The following is a 14,325-nucleotide window of genomic DNA, read 5'->3' as shown; positions in this document are numbered from 1 at the left end:
CCCTGTATAATGAATCATTGTAAAGCATCATCGGCACATGGCTGAACTCACGGGCCCAATAAGATATCAGCCTGCGCCTTCGCGCGGTCATAAAACCATTTCTCATATCAATACCTATACTCGTCACTATCTTTATACTCCGAAAGATGAATTTTAATGTTCAGATGTGAAGCCCGATATTCTCGAAGCTGTCATGGTGTTCTGGGCAGAGCCGCTCAAATGAGTGGGGCGAACTGACGGGCCTCGGTTCATGTGGAGAGAGCTTCACACTTCCCCGCAAACAACGTGGATCCCTGCATCCTGCCATTTCAAAAAGCAATGGAAGATCAGGTCTCACACCTCTAGACACTTTCAGTCGACTCAACTAGACCAATGGCTCGCTCTCTCCGCGCTCCGACTGCTCCATACAGCGAGCCCCTTCTTCCCCAGCTCGACGTCCGCAATCCATACTACACCGACTTGCATCATAACCTGCGTGCTTGGGTGCGCGAGTACGTCGAGGCAGAAATCGCTCCCTTTGCGCATGAATGGGAGGCTGCTGGCCAGGTCCCTGAGGCCGTAAGAAAGCGCTATTGCGAACTGGGCTTTGCTATCGTCCATCCCCTTACCATGCCCGAGAATGCGGCTGGTTTGAACTTGCCTGGGAACGTGCCGCCTGAGAAATGGGACACCTGGTGCTCACTTATTGTTGGCGATGAGCTGACGAGGGTCGGATATGTCGGTGTGGTCTGGGGACTTGGCGGCGGGAATGGCATTGGCTGTCCCCCTATTGCGAAGTTTGGTACTCCAGAACAACAGAGGCGATGGTTGCCTGCTGTCGCGAAGGGCGATGTACGGTTTTGCCTGGGGATTACGGAGCCGGATGGTATGTTGGATTCTTCCAAGTATTGGATGACGGCAGATGCTAACTGTTGCTTATAGCTGGATCTGATGTTGCAAATATTCGTACGACTGCCAAGCGTGATGGAAATCATTACGTTGTCAACGGTGCAAAAAAGTGGATCACCAATGGACTTTGGGCAGACTATTGCACGGCGGCCGTTCGGACTGGCGGTCCTGGTAGAACTGGTATTAGTCTACTGGTGATTCCTCTCGCTGCTGAGGGGGTCACTCGCCGGCGCATGTTCAACTCTGGCGTGAATGCCAGCGGTACGCTAACTAAACCAACCTGTTCTTGCTAAGGACAAAAGTAACTAACGAGGAAATCTGAAAGGATCTACTTTTATCGAATTAGACGATGTTCGTGTCCCGGTCGAAAATCGCATCGGAGAAGAGAACAAAGGCTTCCCCTTGATCATGTCCAGTGAGCCTAGTCCTTCGCATGAGGGTTTTCAACTTCTGACAACTTACTAGACTTTAACCCGGAGCGGCTGTCCCTGGCCTGCGCGTCTTTGCGGTTGGCACGGGTCTGTGCCGAAGACGCATTCAACTATGCCATTCAACGCGAGACATTCGGCTCACCACTCATTGAAAAGCAGGCGATTCAGTCTAAAATTTTCAAGTTTGGATTAATGATCGAGCCCGCATACGCATTTATGGAACAGCTCGTCCACATTCTTGAACTGACTAAAGATCGACCCGTGGATGATGTCCGGATTGGCGGCATGACTGCTTTGTTGAAGGTTATGTCAACAAGAGCCTTAGAAAAGAGTGTTCGAGAAGCGCAGCAGATTTTGGGAGGTGCTGGTTATAACAAAGCTGGCAAAGGCGCTCGGGTCGAGCAAATCAGCCGTGATGCTCGTGTCCATGTTGTCGGCGGCGGTAGCGAAGAGATAATGACGGGGTTGGCGCTTCGTGAGGAGACCAAAGCTTTGTATTCGAGACGCAGGGCACTTGAAAAGCGGCAGGCAAAGGTCTGACTCTCCGAGTCCCATCGTTTCCGTGCTTTACACGGAAATCTACCATGATACTCCCAATACGCTAAAATGAGTGCACTGTTTGCTCAATGTATATTATACTTATTGAGCTATTTCAGTTCTCATGCGAAATTTGCATAACGGCGAACCTATTATCCCAAGGCTGCTACATTGCCATTAAGCCAGAGAAAAATAAATCCAACCAAACTTAGTCAATAAAAAGATCAAAAAAGGCAGCAATTCGCGGTGAAATAGACACCAGGGCCTTTGTGGAGGCATTGGATTCCTAAGGCGCCGAAAAGGGTTCCGGCCGACGTCACAGCGCGGGGACAGCTTCCATTCGAGTTCCTGTCTCCACCCATAATGGAGAGTTTTGACGACGCGACTCTGATCGGCCCAGTCTCTGACCTCGCACCTCTAGAGGAGCATCCTCCTTATGCCAGCCATGACCAGAAAAGAAAACTTGAGACCGATGCGGTCGGGCCGGGCACCCCGTCGTCCAGCCAGAGCCATTCGCTGAATGCAAGTCGAGCTGGACTCGAAGGGAACGGAACCGAAGCCGCCGGAGACCCGTCGATATCGTCAGAATTTCCCCCAGAAGAAGAGGATGAGGAGCCTCATGTTGCCACATCATTCGAACGCGAGTCCTCCCCCACGTCGGCCCAAAAGCACCGATTTGGTCTGGATACTGAAGAAGATGATGTCAGCCGCATGCACAAATTCACTCTGTATGAGACCGCGACCCGGTACTACATGGTGGGGATCAACATGGCAGAGACACGGTTTCGCATCTTGAAGATCGATCGAACCTCTGAATCAGGCGACCTAGGGATAATCGAGGATGACATGATCTACACAAAGCGGGAAATGGTGCAATTGCTTGATGCGATTGATGACGGCAACAAGAGCTCGGGAGGCCTCAAGCAAAAGTCAAGTGCATGGGCTTTACTTGGCTTTATCAGATTCACAGGGCCGTATTACATGCTCCTTGTCACGAAGAGAAGTCAAGTCGCTATGCTCGGAGGTCACAACATCTATCAGATAGACGACACCGAGCTTGTTCCACTTACCACCGCGGATGCCTCACGTACAAAGCCCGAAAAGCAGTCAGAAGAAGAACGCTATAAGGCAATCCTGAACAGTCTTGATCTGAGCAGATCCTTTTACTTCAGCTACTCATACGATATCACCCAGTCGTTGCAGCATAACATCTGCCGCGAGAGAAAGGCGCATTACGATGGAGTTCCCAGGTCTTTACCTGTTGACTACAATACAATGTTTGTCTGGAACCACCATTTGATGGCTCCAGCCGTTGCCAATTTCAAAAACCCATATCAATGGTTCCTTCCTGTCATTCATGGCTATGTTGACCAGTCCAAACTGAGCGTGTTTGGCCGGCAAGTCTATATCTCGATAATCGCCCGGAGATCAAGATTCTTCGCAGGGGCCCGATTCCTGAAGCGGGGCGCTAATGACCTGGGGTACGTGGCGAATGATGTTGAAACCGAACAGATTGTCTGCGAGCAAACTACAACATCCTTCCATTCTGCTGGCCCGACCGTGTATGCGAATCCAAACTACACATCCTACTTGCAACATCGTGGGAGCATTCCTCTGCATTGGACCCAGGAGAATACTACAGTCACGCCTAAGCCCGATATTGAAATGAACCTCGTGGATCCATTCTATTCGGCCGCAGCATTGCATTTCGACAACTTATTCGAAAGATACGGCGCCCCCATCTATGTCTTGAATCTCATTAAATCCCGCGAGCGGACACCGAGAGAGTCGAAACTTCTCAAGGAGTTTACCACTGCAATAAATTATCTGAATCAGTTTCTCCCCGAAGACAAAAAACTAATATACAACGCGTTTGACATGAGCCGTGCTGCCAAAAGCCGGGATCAAGATGTGATACAGATATTGGAAGACATCGCGGGCGAAATCATACCCAAGACCGGCTTTTTCAAAAATGGCTATGATGTGGAATCGGGTCTACAGATTCAGAATGGCGTTGCGAGAACTAATTGTATTGACTGCTTGGACCGTACCAATGCAGCTCAGTTCGTCATTGGCAAGCGCGCGCTCGGTTATCAACTCCACTCCCTCGGTGTAATTGAGGAGACCACAGTTGAATATGACAGCGACGTTGTTAACCTGTTCACAAACATGTGGCATGATCATGGCGATACCATTGCTATCCAATATGGTGGATCCCATCTTGTTAACACCATGGCGACCTATCGCAAAACCAATCAGTGGACCAGTCACTCCCGAGACATGGTCGAGAGTTTCAAGCGCTACTACAACAACTCGTTCCTCGATGCCCAGCGGCAAGAGGCATATAATCTCTTCCTGGGAAACTATCTTTTCACCCAAGGTGCTCCGATGCTTTGGGATCTATCGACGGACTATTACTTGCATCATTCAGATCCCCGAAATCATCTTGAGAAGAGGCGGCCCAACTACATCACTTGGTATACACCTGAATATTTGAAGAAGAGAGAGGTCCCTCCCCTTCCACCACATCCAAAGGAACCCATCTCGCGATTCGATGACTATTGGCTTGAGTACTATCGCCCGCTTGCGCTGTCCACACTCTCCAAGATTTATTCCTACAAGATGAAGTCTACTCTGCGTTACCTGCCTCCATATCGCCCCGGCCAACCCGCGTTGGACATGAGCCCATTCGTGCCACGAATAACTCACGATCAAGTGCAGCGTGACCGTCCAAATGCACGCACCGTGAGAATCCAAGAGCCTCCATCAAGCCGACCCACGACAAATGCCCCGGCTTCAGGATCCAGCCAGGGCTGGAAAAATCAACCACCCTCTTCTACCAAGCAATTGCCTTCTTTAGGTATCATCAAAGAGTCGGCTTTTGAATCCTCCGTACCCCCAGTGCCTCCGATCCCACCGATCTATTCCTCATCCAACCCTACGCCTCCAAGTAAAGCCCAAATCGCCCAATGGACACTGGGACAACTAGTGACCGACTCGCTGAGTCCATCTGTTACAGCGGCCGAAGCAGAAGAATACGAGAGGTACATTAACCACCCGCTCAAGGTACCTCTGGTTGTAACATCCGAAGATGAGGTGACGGCTGCGTCACTTCGGGAACCCAAGCAAAACTTGGACCTTCTTGAGTACGCCAAAAATTGCAACGTGGAAGATTCTGTGCTGGAAGCTAGCGCTGCTGAAAACTTGGCTGATTATGCTGAGTTCCTACACGTTTCTGGCGAGGGGCTCACTGTTGTAAATGAGGATTATGAGAAGAAGAGGTATAAGCGTTACAGACAGTGGTTGCGAGGCAAGAGTCTTTTCAAGCAACGTGTTGATGTATGATAAGCATGACGAGCAGAAACCATTAGCGCTTTCATTAGAATTGATACCCAGATCATTTTATGGTATTTTAAGAGTTTGTTCTGGAATCCGGTGTGTTTTTCTGGTAGTAGCGCCGGTCTGAATTGAAATCCACTGCTGTGATAAACTCGGTTCTTTTCTAGTTGTACCCGGGCGATCATCTATGAAATCCGCTATTACACAAGGCTATCCTTCTCAACCATTAGAAGCTGTTCCAATCTAGGATCCGCACGGATCAACTCTTGGAACTCCTTCTCCACAGTATCCTTCGGAATAAACTCGACATCGGCAACGGAAACTCCTTGAGCGGCAGCGATCTCAGCAGAGTTCTCAAGAGTGTATTTGAGGGCAATAGCGGTGATCTTCAGATCCCTTTGAATCTTTCTGAATATGTCCGGGGATTATCATCCTTCAACTTCCGCGTTTCCAACTCGTCCAGTTCATCGATAACGTGTAGGTAACAGGAAGTTAGCCCACCAAGGATTTCACCGCGCCACCTGTAGATCCTCGCATGGGCATTTAGGATTAATTGCTTCGTAGTGGACACTGCTGCGGTTAGGAGCGGTGGATGGGCGGTCCCAAAAGGATTCGATAAAGTAGTGTACAGCACGGGAACAATTTCTTGAAGGAACATGATAGCGTGGAAGCCAAGTTCTTGGATGAAGACTCCAATCCAGTGCATCAGGAATGTAGATAGAAAAGGGTGTGGGAAAGAAGCTGATGTCTCTCTTGAAGCAGGTGTCGAGGAGCTGATATGATGGAACGACGAGATAAGATTGTTGCGAAGAATCTTTTGAACCGACCTGGAGTACGCGTTGCGGTTTTTCATATACGTTTCCTCTAAGGCCGGATTTGCTGGTATCTGGTCTCGTGATGGAATTGGGTAGCCAGCTTTGAAGAGGGAAATTAATGTTGGGTATGCCGAACTCAGTAGTTCTAGTGACCTCTTCTCGGGGGTGATAGTGGGAAGGGAAAGGAGACATGGGGTTATGGCTTCCTCAAAGACGGAGACTAGATTCATTCGAATGAGGGTTTTGGAGGAGTTGTCGGAGATTATTTCGAGAATTTGTTTAAGTATGTCGCAGCCTTTGGCTTTGAACGTGGTGTTGCTGTCATCTATCAGTGCCAGGATAACCGGGACCAAAAGCGGGAAATGTGCTTCCATGTCAGATGATTCGTATTTCTAGAGAATTGTTAGTTAAATGGTAGCTTATAACTTGGGCATATACTTACCCGATACTGATGCGCGATCCACGATAGGACTCGTGTGGCATAGATATCGGTGTTCTTCCAAGGATTGTTTGAGCCATCGAGCGATAAGCCCTCGAACCGAGACAAGGGCACGGGATGGAAATTTTTGCGACCTTGACTTGTGATAGATGGGTTTTTAGAGCTCTTGAAAAGAGGTCGAACTTTGTCTTTCAGGATTTCATCGATAGTCTTCCATGGTAGATCCTGTCCTACCAGCTGAAGGGTAGCTTTTGCGTTTTGCATAGCCTTATCGGTGGTCCACGGGTCAGCGTCGGAGGTGTAGCAGGCCAAGGCCATGATGACCCTTGGAGATCTAGTGATATCATGGTCCAATGTTGACTTGGTTGCCAAGATTGCGACAAGACTTGTAGCAAGGTAGCCCTTCAGACGACTCCCTTCTTGGGCCTTCATGACTTCTAAGGAGTCAATTAGCAAGATTCAGAGAAGAAAATACATAAGAAGAATCCTAATACCATCCGGAATGTCAGGGTCGTCATTGAAAATAGGTTCAAATTCTACGGATGGCAGCGCGGCTTCACTCGCCCACTCCAATAGCTTCTGGACGGCCTCTGTTTCCTCGGTTGCAAGAGCCCTTGAGGCCCCGCCTGGAACAGAGTTCAATCGACCATTGAAATACTGCAATGCGGCGTAGAGGCTCTCATTCATCTATAGAGGTGTGAGCTTTCGCTTTCATCTGCCGGGTTGGCTACTCACGTTTTCCAAGGTGCTGTGGTCGAAGGTCGACACATCTGCCCAAACATCCTGCACCCTGGCCTGTTGCGCGACCTCACCAGAAGACGAAAGCGTCTGGGGAAGAGTATTTCTGTCCTCTTTCAAGGCTGTGCGCGCCTCTTGCCGTAACTTGTCCATTACGTGGTCATGGGGAGAAGGTTCAAAGCTACAGAAGTTTGCGGTTGGGTGGGGTTTTTTGATGCGGAGCGGATCTTGATTTCGGTTGGCATTTGTTCGTCATGGAAATGCGATTTCCGCTTATTGACGAAAGCTAAAATACTCAGAGTATAAATGTAATCTGATCTTTATTTGTCTAGGGACGTTATGTGGGATCTAGAATAAGGTTGAAGTTTGCGCCTCACGCTAATTTACATATTTTAGAAGCCTAATTCTTTACGACGCCGTGTGATTTCTTCCAGTGCGGCATCTTTGCTTCCGTCCGGATGCAAAAGCTGCCACTCGATTACTGCCGCAGTCACTTTGCTCATCCATGGACCTGGCTTCGCGTTGAAAGCTGTCTTGATGTCGTCACCATTGAGGATGGGCTTGAGGTCGTAGGCATCTTCTAGGCGCTCGTCAAGGATGTACTGAATGAAGTGTGAGTAGTCCTCCATCACTGATATAGAGTTAGCATTGTAAAGGTAAAGATGTGGGCAGCAAGGTTTTCTCACCCTCTGGGAAATCGTGGCCTTGGATTATCTCCTGGAGTATAGCCGAGAGTACACAGAGCTTCCAATCTTTACCCCATTTGCGAATGTTAAGGCCTGTTTGTTGCCGATCTTCTGCAGAGAGCATACTGCCACTGCGTGACTTCTCCTGGATGGCTGTCCTGTATTTGATGATATCTTCATAGTGCAGAGCTGCGTCACGGAGAACAGTGAGACTTTTGTTGTCACAGCGAAGACCATCTCTGGCAATTTCTACGCAGCGCTGAGGCGGTCCTTTCTTGCCCTGAGCAGTCCGAGCAGGGATAGGAGCCCACGGAGAAAAAGTGGCAATCATCCAAGCGTATAACGAATCATCGCCGACCAGCATTTTTCTCAAGTTCACCACAGTCGACCGCAGGCCTTTGTCTTCCTCGAAATCGGAACTGAGGAAACGGGCTAACCCATTATAAGCCAGGTACCATTTAGATGTATCCGCCATGATGTCGTCGTACTGGTTCGCAAAGATCGTGGGGTAGAGGCCAATTTTGTCGATGAATTCCAAGGCACCGCGAGGATCTGGACCGCGGAGCATCTTGTCGAGCTCTGTTCCGACACGCTCATGGCTGATCTTCAGTTTCAAGGCCACGCTGATATCTTCATTTCGCATCGCGATCTCTGCCTCGGGGTCGATTTTGTAACCTAACCTGCTGGCAAATCGGATCAGTCGCAGGACCCGAAGAGGATCGTCCTTGAATGTCTGATATGGTTCAAGGGGAGTGCGGACGATCTTCTTCCGCATGTCATCCAGTCCTCGCTCGGTGAAGTCCTCCAGCTTCGATTCGTTCAGATTGTAGAACAGCGCATTTATCGTCGCATCCCGTCGCAGCGCATCCTCGACCGCTGTTCCGAATTCCATCTGCGGATTTCGACTGTCGTCCGTATATGTCTCCTTCCGCAAATTAACTAGATCAATGTCCAGGCCAAAGATCTTCGTGGTGACGGTTTCTAGGTGCTTTGATTTTTCTGGGTTGGCTTCAATCTTGTGGAGGCTGACGATTGCGTCGCTCATTTCTTCGTTCGGTAGGCTCTTCTTGTACTTCTCAAGGCGTTCAGGCTGATCCAAATATTCCTTGAGGGCCATGCCAAATTGATATCCAGTCATATTGCTGATCCCCACGTCAATGTCGTGACTTTCTATCCCTAGCAATTTGTCTCGAACCCAACCACCCGTGAAGCGTAAGACGGTCTCTGCCTTCTTGGCCGCATCGCTAGCCCCGTCAGCCACTTCATTATGTTGAACGTACTCTGCGACATCGAGAAGAAGGGTTCGTAGTGTGCTCTCTAGCGGCGTAAGCTCGATAGTGGGATCTGCAAGGTCCATAGTTTCGTGTAGGCTGCCCCGCGCGGGGAGGAAGAAACTCGTCGTCTTTTGTGTGGAGGCTCTGGGGAATGAGACGCGCGCTCTCGCCTAGGCATGGAAATGAACCGAGGGGTAGAGTAGGGTGTAGGAATAGACCTGGAGAGAGTTGGTGGGCGTATGCGCGGTATATGGGTCTTATGAGTCCTGGCGAGCGGAGACTGAACTCTGACGTGGAAAGGGTGGAAGGCCTCCAGCAATGACTCAAAGGAGCGCGCTCTAAGCATTGAGAGGGGCCATGTACCAAAGAATGTCGCAGCTCCAAACCGATTAAGCTTGTAGAGTGCGTGAGTCAAAGCTGCCGATAAAGCTGCGGACTCACGTGGTTGCACATCGTCAACTGCGGGAGGTCTTAATTGGTCTTGGAACTCCGAGCTCTTTCTGCAATACTATCTAACCTGGCCTGATCTCCACATGTATTGGCTCCGGGTGCAAAGAGAACTTGCTTAATTTATACTTTCCTGGCATTTTCAGGCTCTTGTGTCTTCTCCCTGCGGCTGTCGGGCCCGAATTCCAGCGATCTTCTCCCCATCAACAATCGCAGCTCCACACATTTGCAAGTCGCCATCTCAATACCCAGACGCACCAGGAAACCCAGTCGATGGGGCCTGTCTCTTTTCTCATTTAGCTCTAGGTTCGCTCAAAAAGCAGTAGGTGTCCATGACATCGCCAGGAGATGCTGCCCCGGTCAAACCTCCGCCGTCCCTCTCTCGCGGCGTTGCGCGATCCACCTCCAAAGGAAGATTCCCCGAGGGGCCTGAATCCACACACTCTATAGACGCAGAGCTGCCAGAGACTCCAACCGCAACTTCGCCCACGACTTCCCTTCCTACAGCCACTGAGCTACCTGTCCGCTCCGCGTCGCCGCATGCTCGCTCGGTCAGATCGTCCACCCCGCAATTAGCCCGTTCGTCTCTCGGTTCTCCTTTCGATAGAAACATTGATGGCTCGGATGATACCAGGTCGTTGATAATACGCGCCTTCTCGCCGGCTGTCGCCATCTTTGCTTCCGAAGATACAGATGAACTGGTCAGAAATAAGGGGTTCCAAGGTGGCTTTTCGGAGTTAATTCGGCCATTTGGAGAGACCGTCTCAGGGAAGGTGGTGATCCGGGATAGCGTCGGGTCAAGTCGCGCATGGGAGGATTATGGAGTGCGCTTCATGAATCTGAGGGGCTTTGGCAGAATCCCTACAGGAAGGGAGTCGGCCCGGGACTCACCACTCGCCCAAATGGAGGAGGTATTGGCAAAGCAACTAATTACCGGAGATAACATACTCGGTGCTTCTCTGCCTTCAAAAGATGTGCTGGGCTTCCCGGGCACATCGCCTTTGAGTAAGCTGTTATTACGGCAGCTTCTGTCATCGACCCGCCCGGCACCCCACGAGACGTTTTCTCATCCGGTTGCTAGCGTTATTGCTATAAGCTCGCGCAACACAGCGCCGTTGGAGACACTACGGCAACTTTATTCTGAAAGCAGCAGCGGGCACAGCAGGCTGCCTGATTGGGTGAACCAAGAGTACCTTCGCTATTACGTTTTAGTCCATGATGAAGAGCGTGATGATATTACGGAGTCTACGAAGTTATACGACCAGATGAAAAGACACTTTGGGCTGCACTGTCATCTTTTACGGCTCCGCAGCAGTCAATGTGTGGTAACGGACGATGATAGCGTGCAAGTTCCTACATGTGAATGGCTATCGCCGATGGAGCACCTCTCAGGCGTTGGGGAAGCAGGTATGTCGATTGAACTCCACTGTATCCCAAAATGCTCACCCGGTTGCAGAAACGCTGGTGGATCTCGGTACAGATGGGACTCCCTACCTCTTTGACTCTGATGTAACCGCCATCAAAACCTTCGTCCGAGAGCTTATAGTTCAGTCTGTGATTCCTTTCATGGAAAATCGAGTGGCTGTCTGGAACGACCAAGTTGCGTCCCGACGCCGTGGCTTCAGTGGTCGATTGGTGTCGATGATGGGTAGAAGATTTGCTGGCCTTGGCTCTGGCTCTCGCTCAAGTGGAAGCGGACCAGGGGGTAGCGGCAACTTCGACCCAGCTCTTAACAGCTACAGCCCAGAAACGCCGGAAGCAATTCTACGAAAGATGGCGGATTTCGCATTCATGCTCCGGGACTTCAAGCTGGCGTCTTCCACCTACGAGATGATCCGATCTGACTTCGGGAACGACAAGGCTTGGAAATACCACGCCGGGGCTCATGAGATGTGTGCAGTGAGTACGCTCCTAAATCCGCTGTCAATGTCGGCAAAGATCAAGCTGGAGAATATCGACCAGATGTTCGAAACAGCTTGCTATTCGTACCTTACCCGGTGCTCAGACGCCACACATGCGCTCAGATCCCTCTCACTTGCTGTTGAGCTCCTCAAGTCGAGGGGCGGGTCCGCTACTGAAAGTGCAGCCAAATGGGCCATGCGGGTCATGGACTTTGGGCTGGTTGGTCCTGTTGGGAACGTCCTATTTACCGAGCGAGTTGCAGCCTGCTATGCCTCAAAGACGCCTGCTGGCGGAGCTAAATGGGGCGCCCGCCGTCGTAAAGCCGGGATGTGGAATATTCTCGCCGCAGACCAATGGCTCAAAGTTGGCCAACCTACCATGGCATCTGGTTCTCTTGAGGAGGCCGAGCGGCTGTATGCTGAAGTCCTTGAGACTGAAGGTGTCTTCCCTATGCCAGAGATGCAAAGGTTCGTGGATGGTTTGCGTCATGCCATCAAGGTGGGATATCTCGAATCCAGGGGCTTTGGCGCGCATGATGAAACTGCCGCCGATCACTCGCTTGGTACAGAAGAGACCAGCGAGAAATTAGACAAGCGGAATCATCGTCGCTCGCTTATCGGGCTCCCTGGACAGCTGGATGCGGGCAATCTCAACATTCCCACCAGTGGAAGGGATACTGAAAACCAACCAAACGATGACTTTGAACGAGCTTAGAGATATCATTCCATGATCCACATAGCATATACCAATAGATATCAGTTTTCATGTCTCTCAGAGCCTCTTCAAATTTGTATTTATGCTGGAAAGTTGGGGTTGTGTGATGCAGGCGGCTCTTATCGATAAAGCTCTCAGGTGTTGACACCGACTACCGCCCAACCCACGGAGCTTGCGATAAAAACCGCTTTCTCTTCTCCCTACAGCCAGAGGAGGGGTGTACATACCACTGCTGACCCCCCCAACAAGCCAGCCTCCGTCGAGTGCTATATACGCTTTTCAAAATGAGTGACCTCCTGAACTACATCCTGAACAACGAGGACGCATTTCGAAGGTAACCACAGACTCGGGGATCCCCACATGGCTCTCCGTGAGGGAGATCCCCCCTACAAGAGAGCCACGAAGTCTTTCTGATATACCCCGTTTCTAGAAACCGCCTCCCATCCCTCTACTCCGACTTCACAACCCAAAAGAAAACGAACCCCGACGGCTACGCCGTCAACGTAAGCGCATGGGAGCAGGCTCTCATCCACGCCGCAAAGCGCGGCTATACCTCCACTCGAGGCGTACGCGTGCGCTCCGGCTCGACAACATCACAAAAAGGTGTCCGGCCCCAGCGCAAGAAGACGGACCATCTGATCCTTCGTACGGACGAGTCGTTGTTGCGGGACCTGGAGCTTCCGGAGTGGGGAAAACCGGTTGCTCTGGGCGCTGTTTTCGTAGGTGACCAGCGGATCACTGTTCCAAATGGAGGATCTGGGCTAGGAAATTTGGAATCGTATTTGCTAATAGATGACGCAGGATGAGGCTATGCGAAAACGTTCGATGGTTCCGTTGCCGATTTACATGACTACACCTGGTTCGCTGCAGAGGAGTCAATGGAGGATTATTGATCCTAGTGCTTTGAATCCGCTTAATGTTGTCGGGTGGGGATTGAGGCAATTGAAAGGCTTTGTTATTGGGGAGGGGGAGGCTGCGCCCAAGATGCAAGTACAAGAATTGGTCTTGGTGCAGAATCTAGAGGTTGGTTGGCAGACGCGCTTGGCTCAGGGCTGAGTATCCTTGGACTCGAAGTCATATTGACTCTGATGGCTTTTTTTTAGGAAGCGGCGGACTTGGCTATCAAAAAGGCAACCGCGGGCAACTCATCAAAATTGGATTTGATTTACTCCAAGGAAAGCTTTGTGGAAGAGTACTCTACGCTTTTGCATAATGCAACTGAGTTATCAGACTCTGATTTCAATGTACTTCTTCTCTATCTATCTCGGGACCGGGGGGCTATTGCGTATGATGGCAAGGTATGTTTAAATAAATGCGGAAATGTGTATCAACACTGAGTATGATGCAGACCATCAAATTCAAATCATCCGACGAAGCACCAAATATCACGCAGCAGGACTCGACTATTGCCTCGATCAAGACGCTCATTTCTGCAATTTCAAAGCAGGTCACCAATCTCGAGAGAAAGATTTCGGACTTGACTGAGTCTGCGAAAACAGCTCTTGGCAATAAGAACCGCGTGTCAGCTCTGGCGGCGCTTAAATCCAAAAAGACGGTCGAGCATAATCTTTCGCAGCGGCTTAATACCCTCGCACAGCTTGAGGAGGTCTATTCCAAAATCGAACAAGCTGCTGGTCAAGTGGAGATAGTTCAAGTGATGGAATCCAGCACTGGGGTTCTTCGAGGGCTCCATGCTCAAATCGGCGGCGCAGAGCGGGTCGAGGATGTGGTTGAGGAGTTGCGCGAGGAAATGATGAAGGTAGACGAGGTGGGCGGCATCCTAAACGAGGCCGCTCCTGTGATCGATGAAGGCGAGATCGATGAGGAGCTTTCCGCACTAGAAAAAGGCGACCAAGAGGCGAAAGAGGAGAAGGGGGCCGAAGAGACACGAAACAGACTCGCAGAGCTCGACAGCATCAAGCAAGCTTCCGACGAAGCAAGCCGCCGAGCACAAGCCGCTGCCGATGTCGACACCCAGCTGGCAGAGAGCATGGATCGGCTCTCTAACATGTCTGTGGAAGACCGCCCATTACCGGCTAAATAACATACAAGCCCTGTGGACTGCAGTTTTGACCACGGCCGACATCGGAAGTCTTAGCCATGCATGGTGCCCCG

General features: G+C 50.6%; 6 protein-coding genes across 6 annotated transcripts; 4 read left to right on the top strand and 2 right to left on the bottom strand.

Annotated features, from left to right (window-relative positions):
* Positions 1-372: 372 nt before the first annotated feature.
* Positions 373-1,859, top strand: N7468_003864 (acyl-CoA dehydrogenase family protein; the record flags this gene model as incomplete). The annotated part of the gene is made up of 4 exons (XM_058473161.1): positions 373-865; positions 922-1,149; positions 1,214-1,303; positions 1,354-1,859. 4 exons carry the CDS (start codon positions 373-375, stop codon positions 1,857-1,859), a joined length of 1,317 nt encoding a protein of 438 aa, XP_058332164.1.
* A 360-nt stretch (positions 1,860-2,219) lies between these two features.
* Positions 2,220-5,201, top strand: N7468_003863 (phosphatidylinositol-3,5-bisphosphate 5-phosphatase; the record flags this gene model as incomplete). The annotated part of the gene is made up of 1 exon (XM_058473160.1): positions 2,220-5,201. The coding sequence occupies one exon, from the start codon at positions 2,220-2,222 to the stop codon at positions 5,199-5,201; it is 2,982 nt and encodes a 993-aa protein (XP_058332163.1).
* A 194-nt stretch (positions 5,202-5,395) lies between these two features.
* Positions 5,396-7,340, bottom strand: N7468_003862 (Tti2 family protein; the record flags this gene model as incomplete). Its single annotated transcript, XM_058473159.1, has 5 exons — positions 5,396-5,603; positions 5,651-6,402; positions 6,453-6,886; positions 6,944-7,136; positions 7,185-7,340. 5 exons carry the CDS (start codon positions 7,338-7,340, stop codon positions 5,396-5,398), a joined length of 1,743 nt encoding a protein of 580 aa, XP_058332162.1.
* Positions 7,341-7,579: 239 nt separating this feature from the next.
* N7468_003861 (tRNA adenylyltransferase) lies at positions 7,580-9,230 on the bottom strand (the record flags this gene model as incomplete). The annotated part of the gene is made up of 2 exons (XM_058473158.1): positions 7,580-7,818; positions 7,874-9,230. The coding sequence occupies 2 exons, from the start codon at positions 9,228-9,230 to the stop codon at positions 7,580-7,582; spliced, it is 1,596 nt and encodes a 531-aa protein (XP_058332161.1).
* Positions 9,231-9,926: 696 nt separating this feature from the next.
* On the top strand, positions 9,927-12,210 carry N7468_003860 (TRAPP III-specific subunit 85 family protein; the record flags this gene model as incomplete). The annotated part of the gene is made up of 2 exons (XM_058473157.1): positions 9,927-11,001; positions 11,051-12,210. The coding sequence occupies 2 exons, from the start codon at positions 9,927-9,929 to the stop codon at positions 12,208-12,210; spliced, it is 2,235 nt and encodes a 744-aa protein (XP_058332160.1).
* A 284-nt stretch (positions 12,211-12,494) lies between these two features.
* Positions 12,495-14,254, top strand: N7468_003859 (putative vacuolar sorting protein SNF7 family protein; the record flags this gene model as incomplete). The annotated part of the gene is made up of 5 exons (XM_058473156.1): positions 12,495-12,544; positions 12,641-12,929; positions 13,012-13,233; positions 13,314-13,508; positions 13,559-14,254. 5 exons carry the CDS (start codon positions 12,495-12,497, stop codon positions 14,252-14,254), a joined length of 1,452 nt encoding a protein of 483 aa, XP_058332159.1.
* Positions 14,255-14,325: the final 71 nt, after the last annotated feature.

The sequence above is a fragment of the Penicillium chermesinum genome, assembly GCF_028974085.1.
Source record: "Penicillium chermesinum strain IBT 19713 chromosome Unknown utg000003l:1.0-5111272.0:1.0-5115320.0, whole genome shotgun sequence".
In the NCBI taxonomy this organism is placed as follows: Eukaryota; Fungi; Ascomycota; class Eurotiomycetes; order Eurotiales; family Aspergillaceae; genus Penicillium; species Penicillium chermesinum.
The sequence above is the reverse complement of the archived record's forward strand: the minus strand, read 5'-3'. Positions and strand labels throughout refer to the sequence as shown.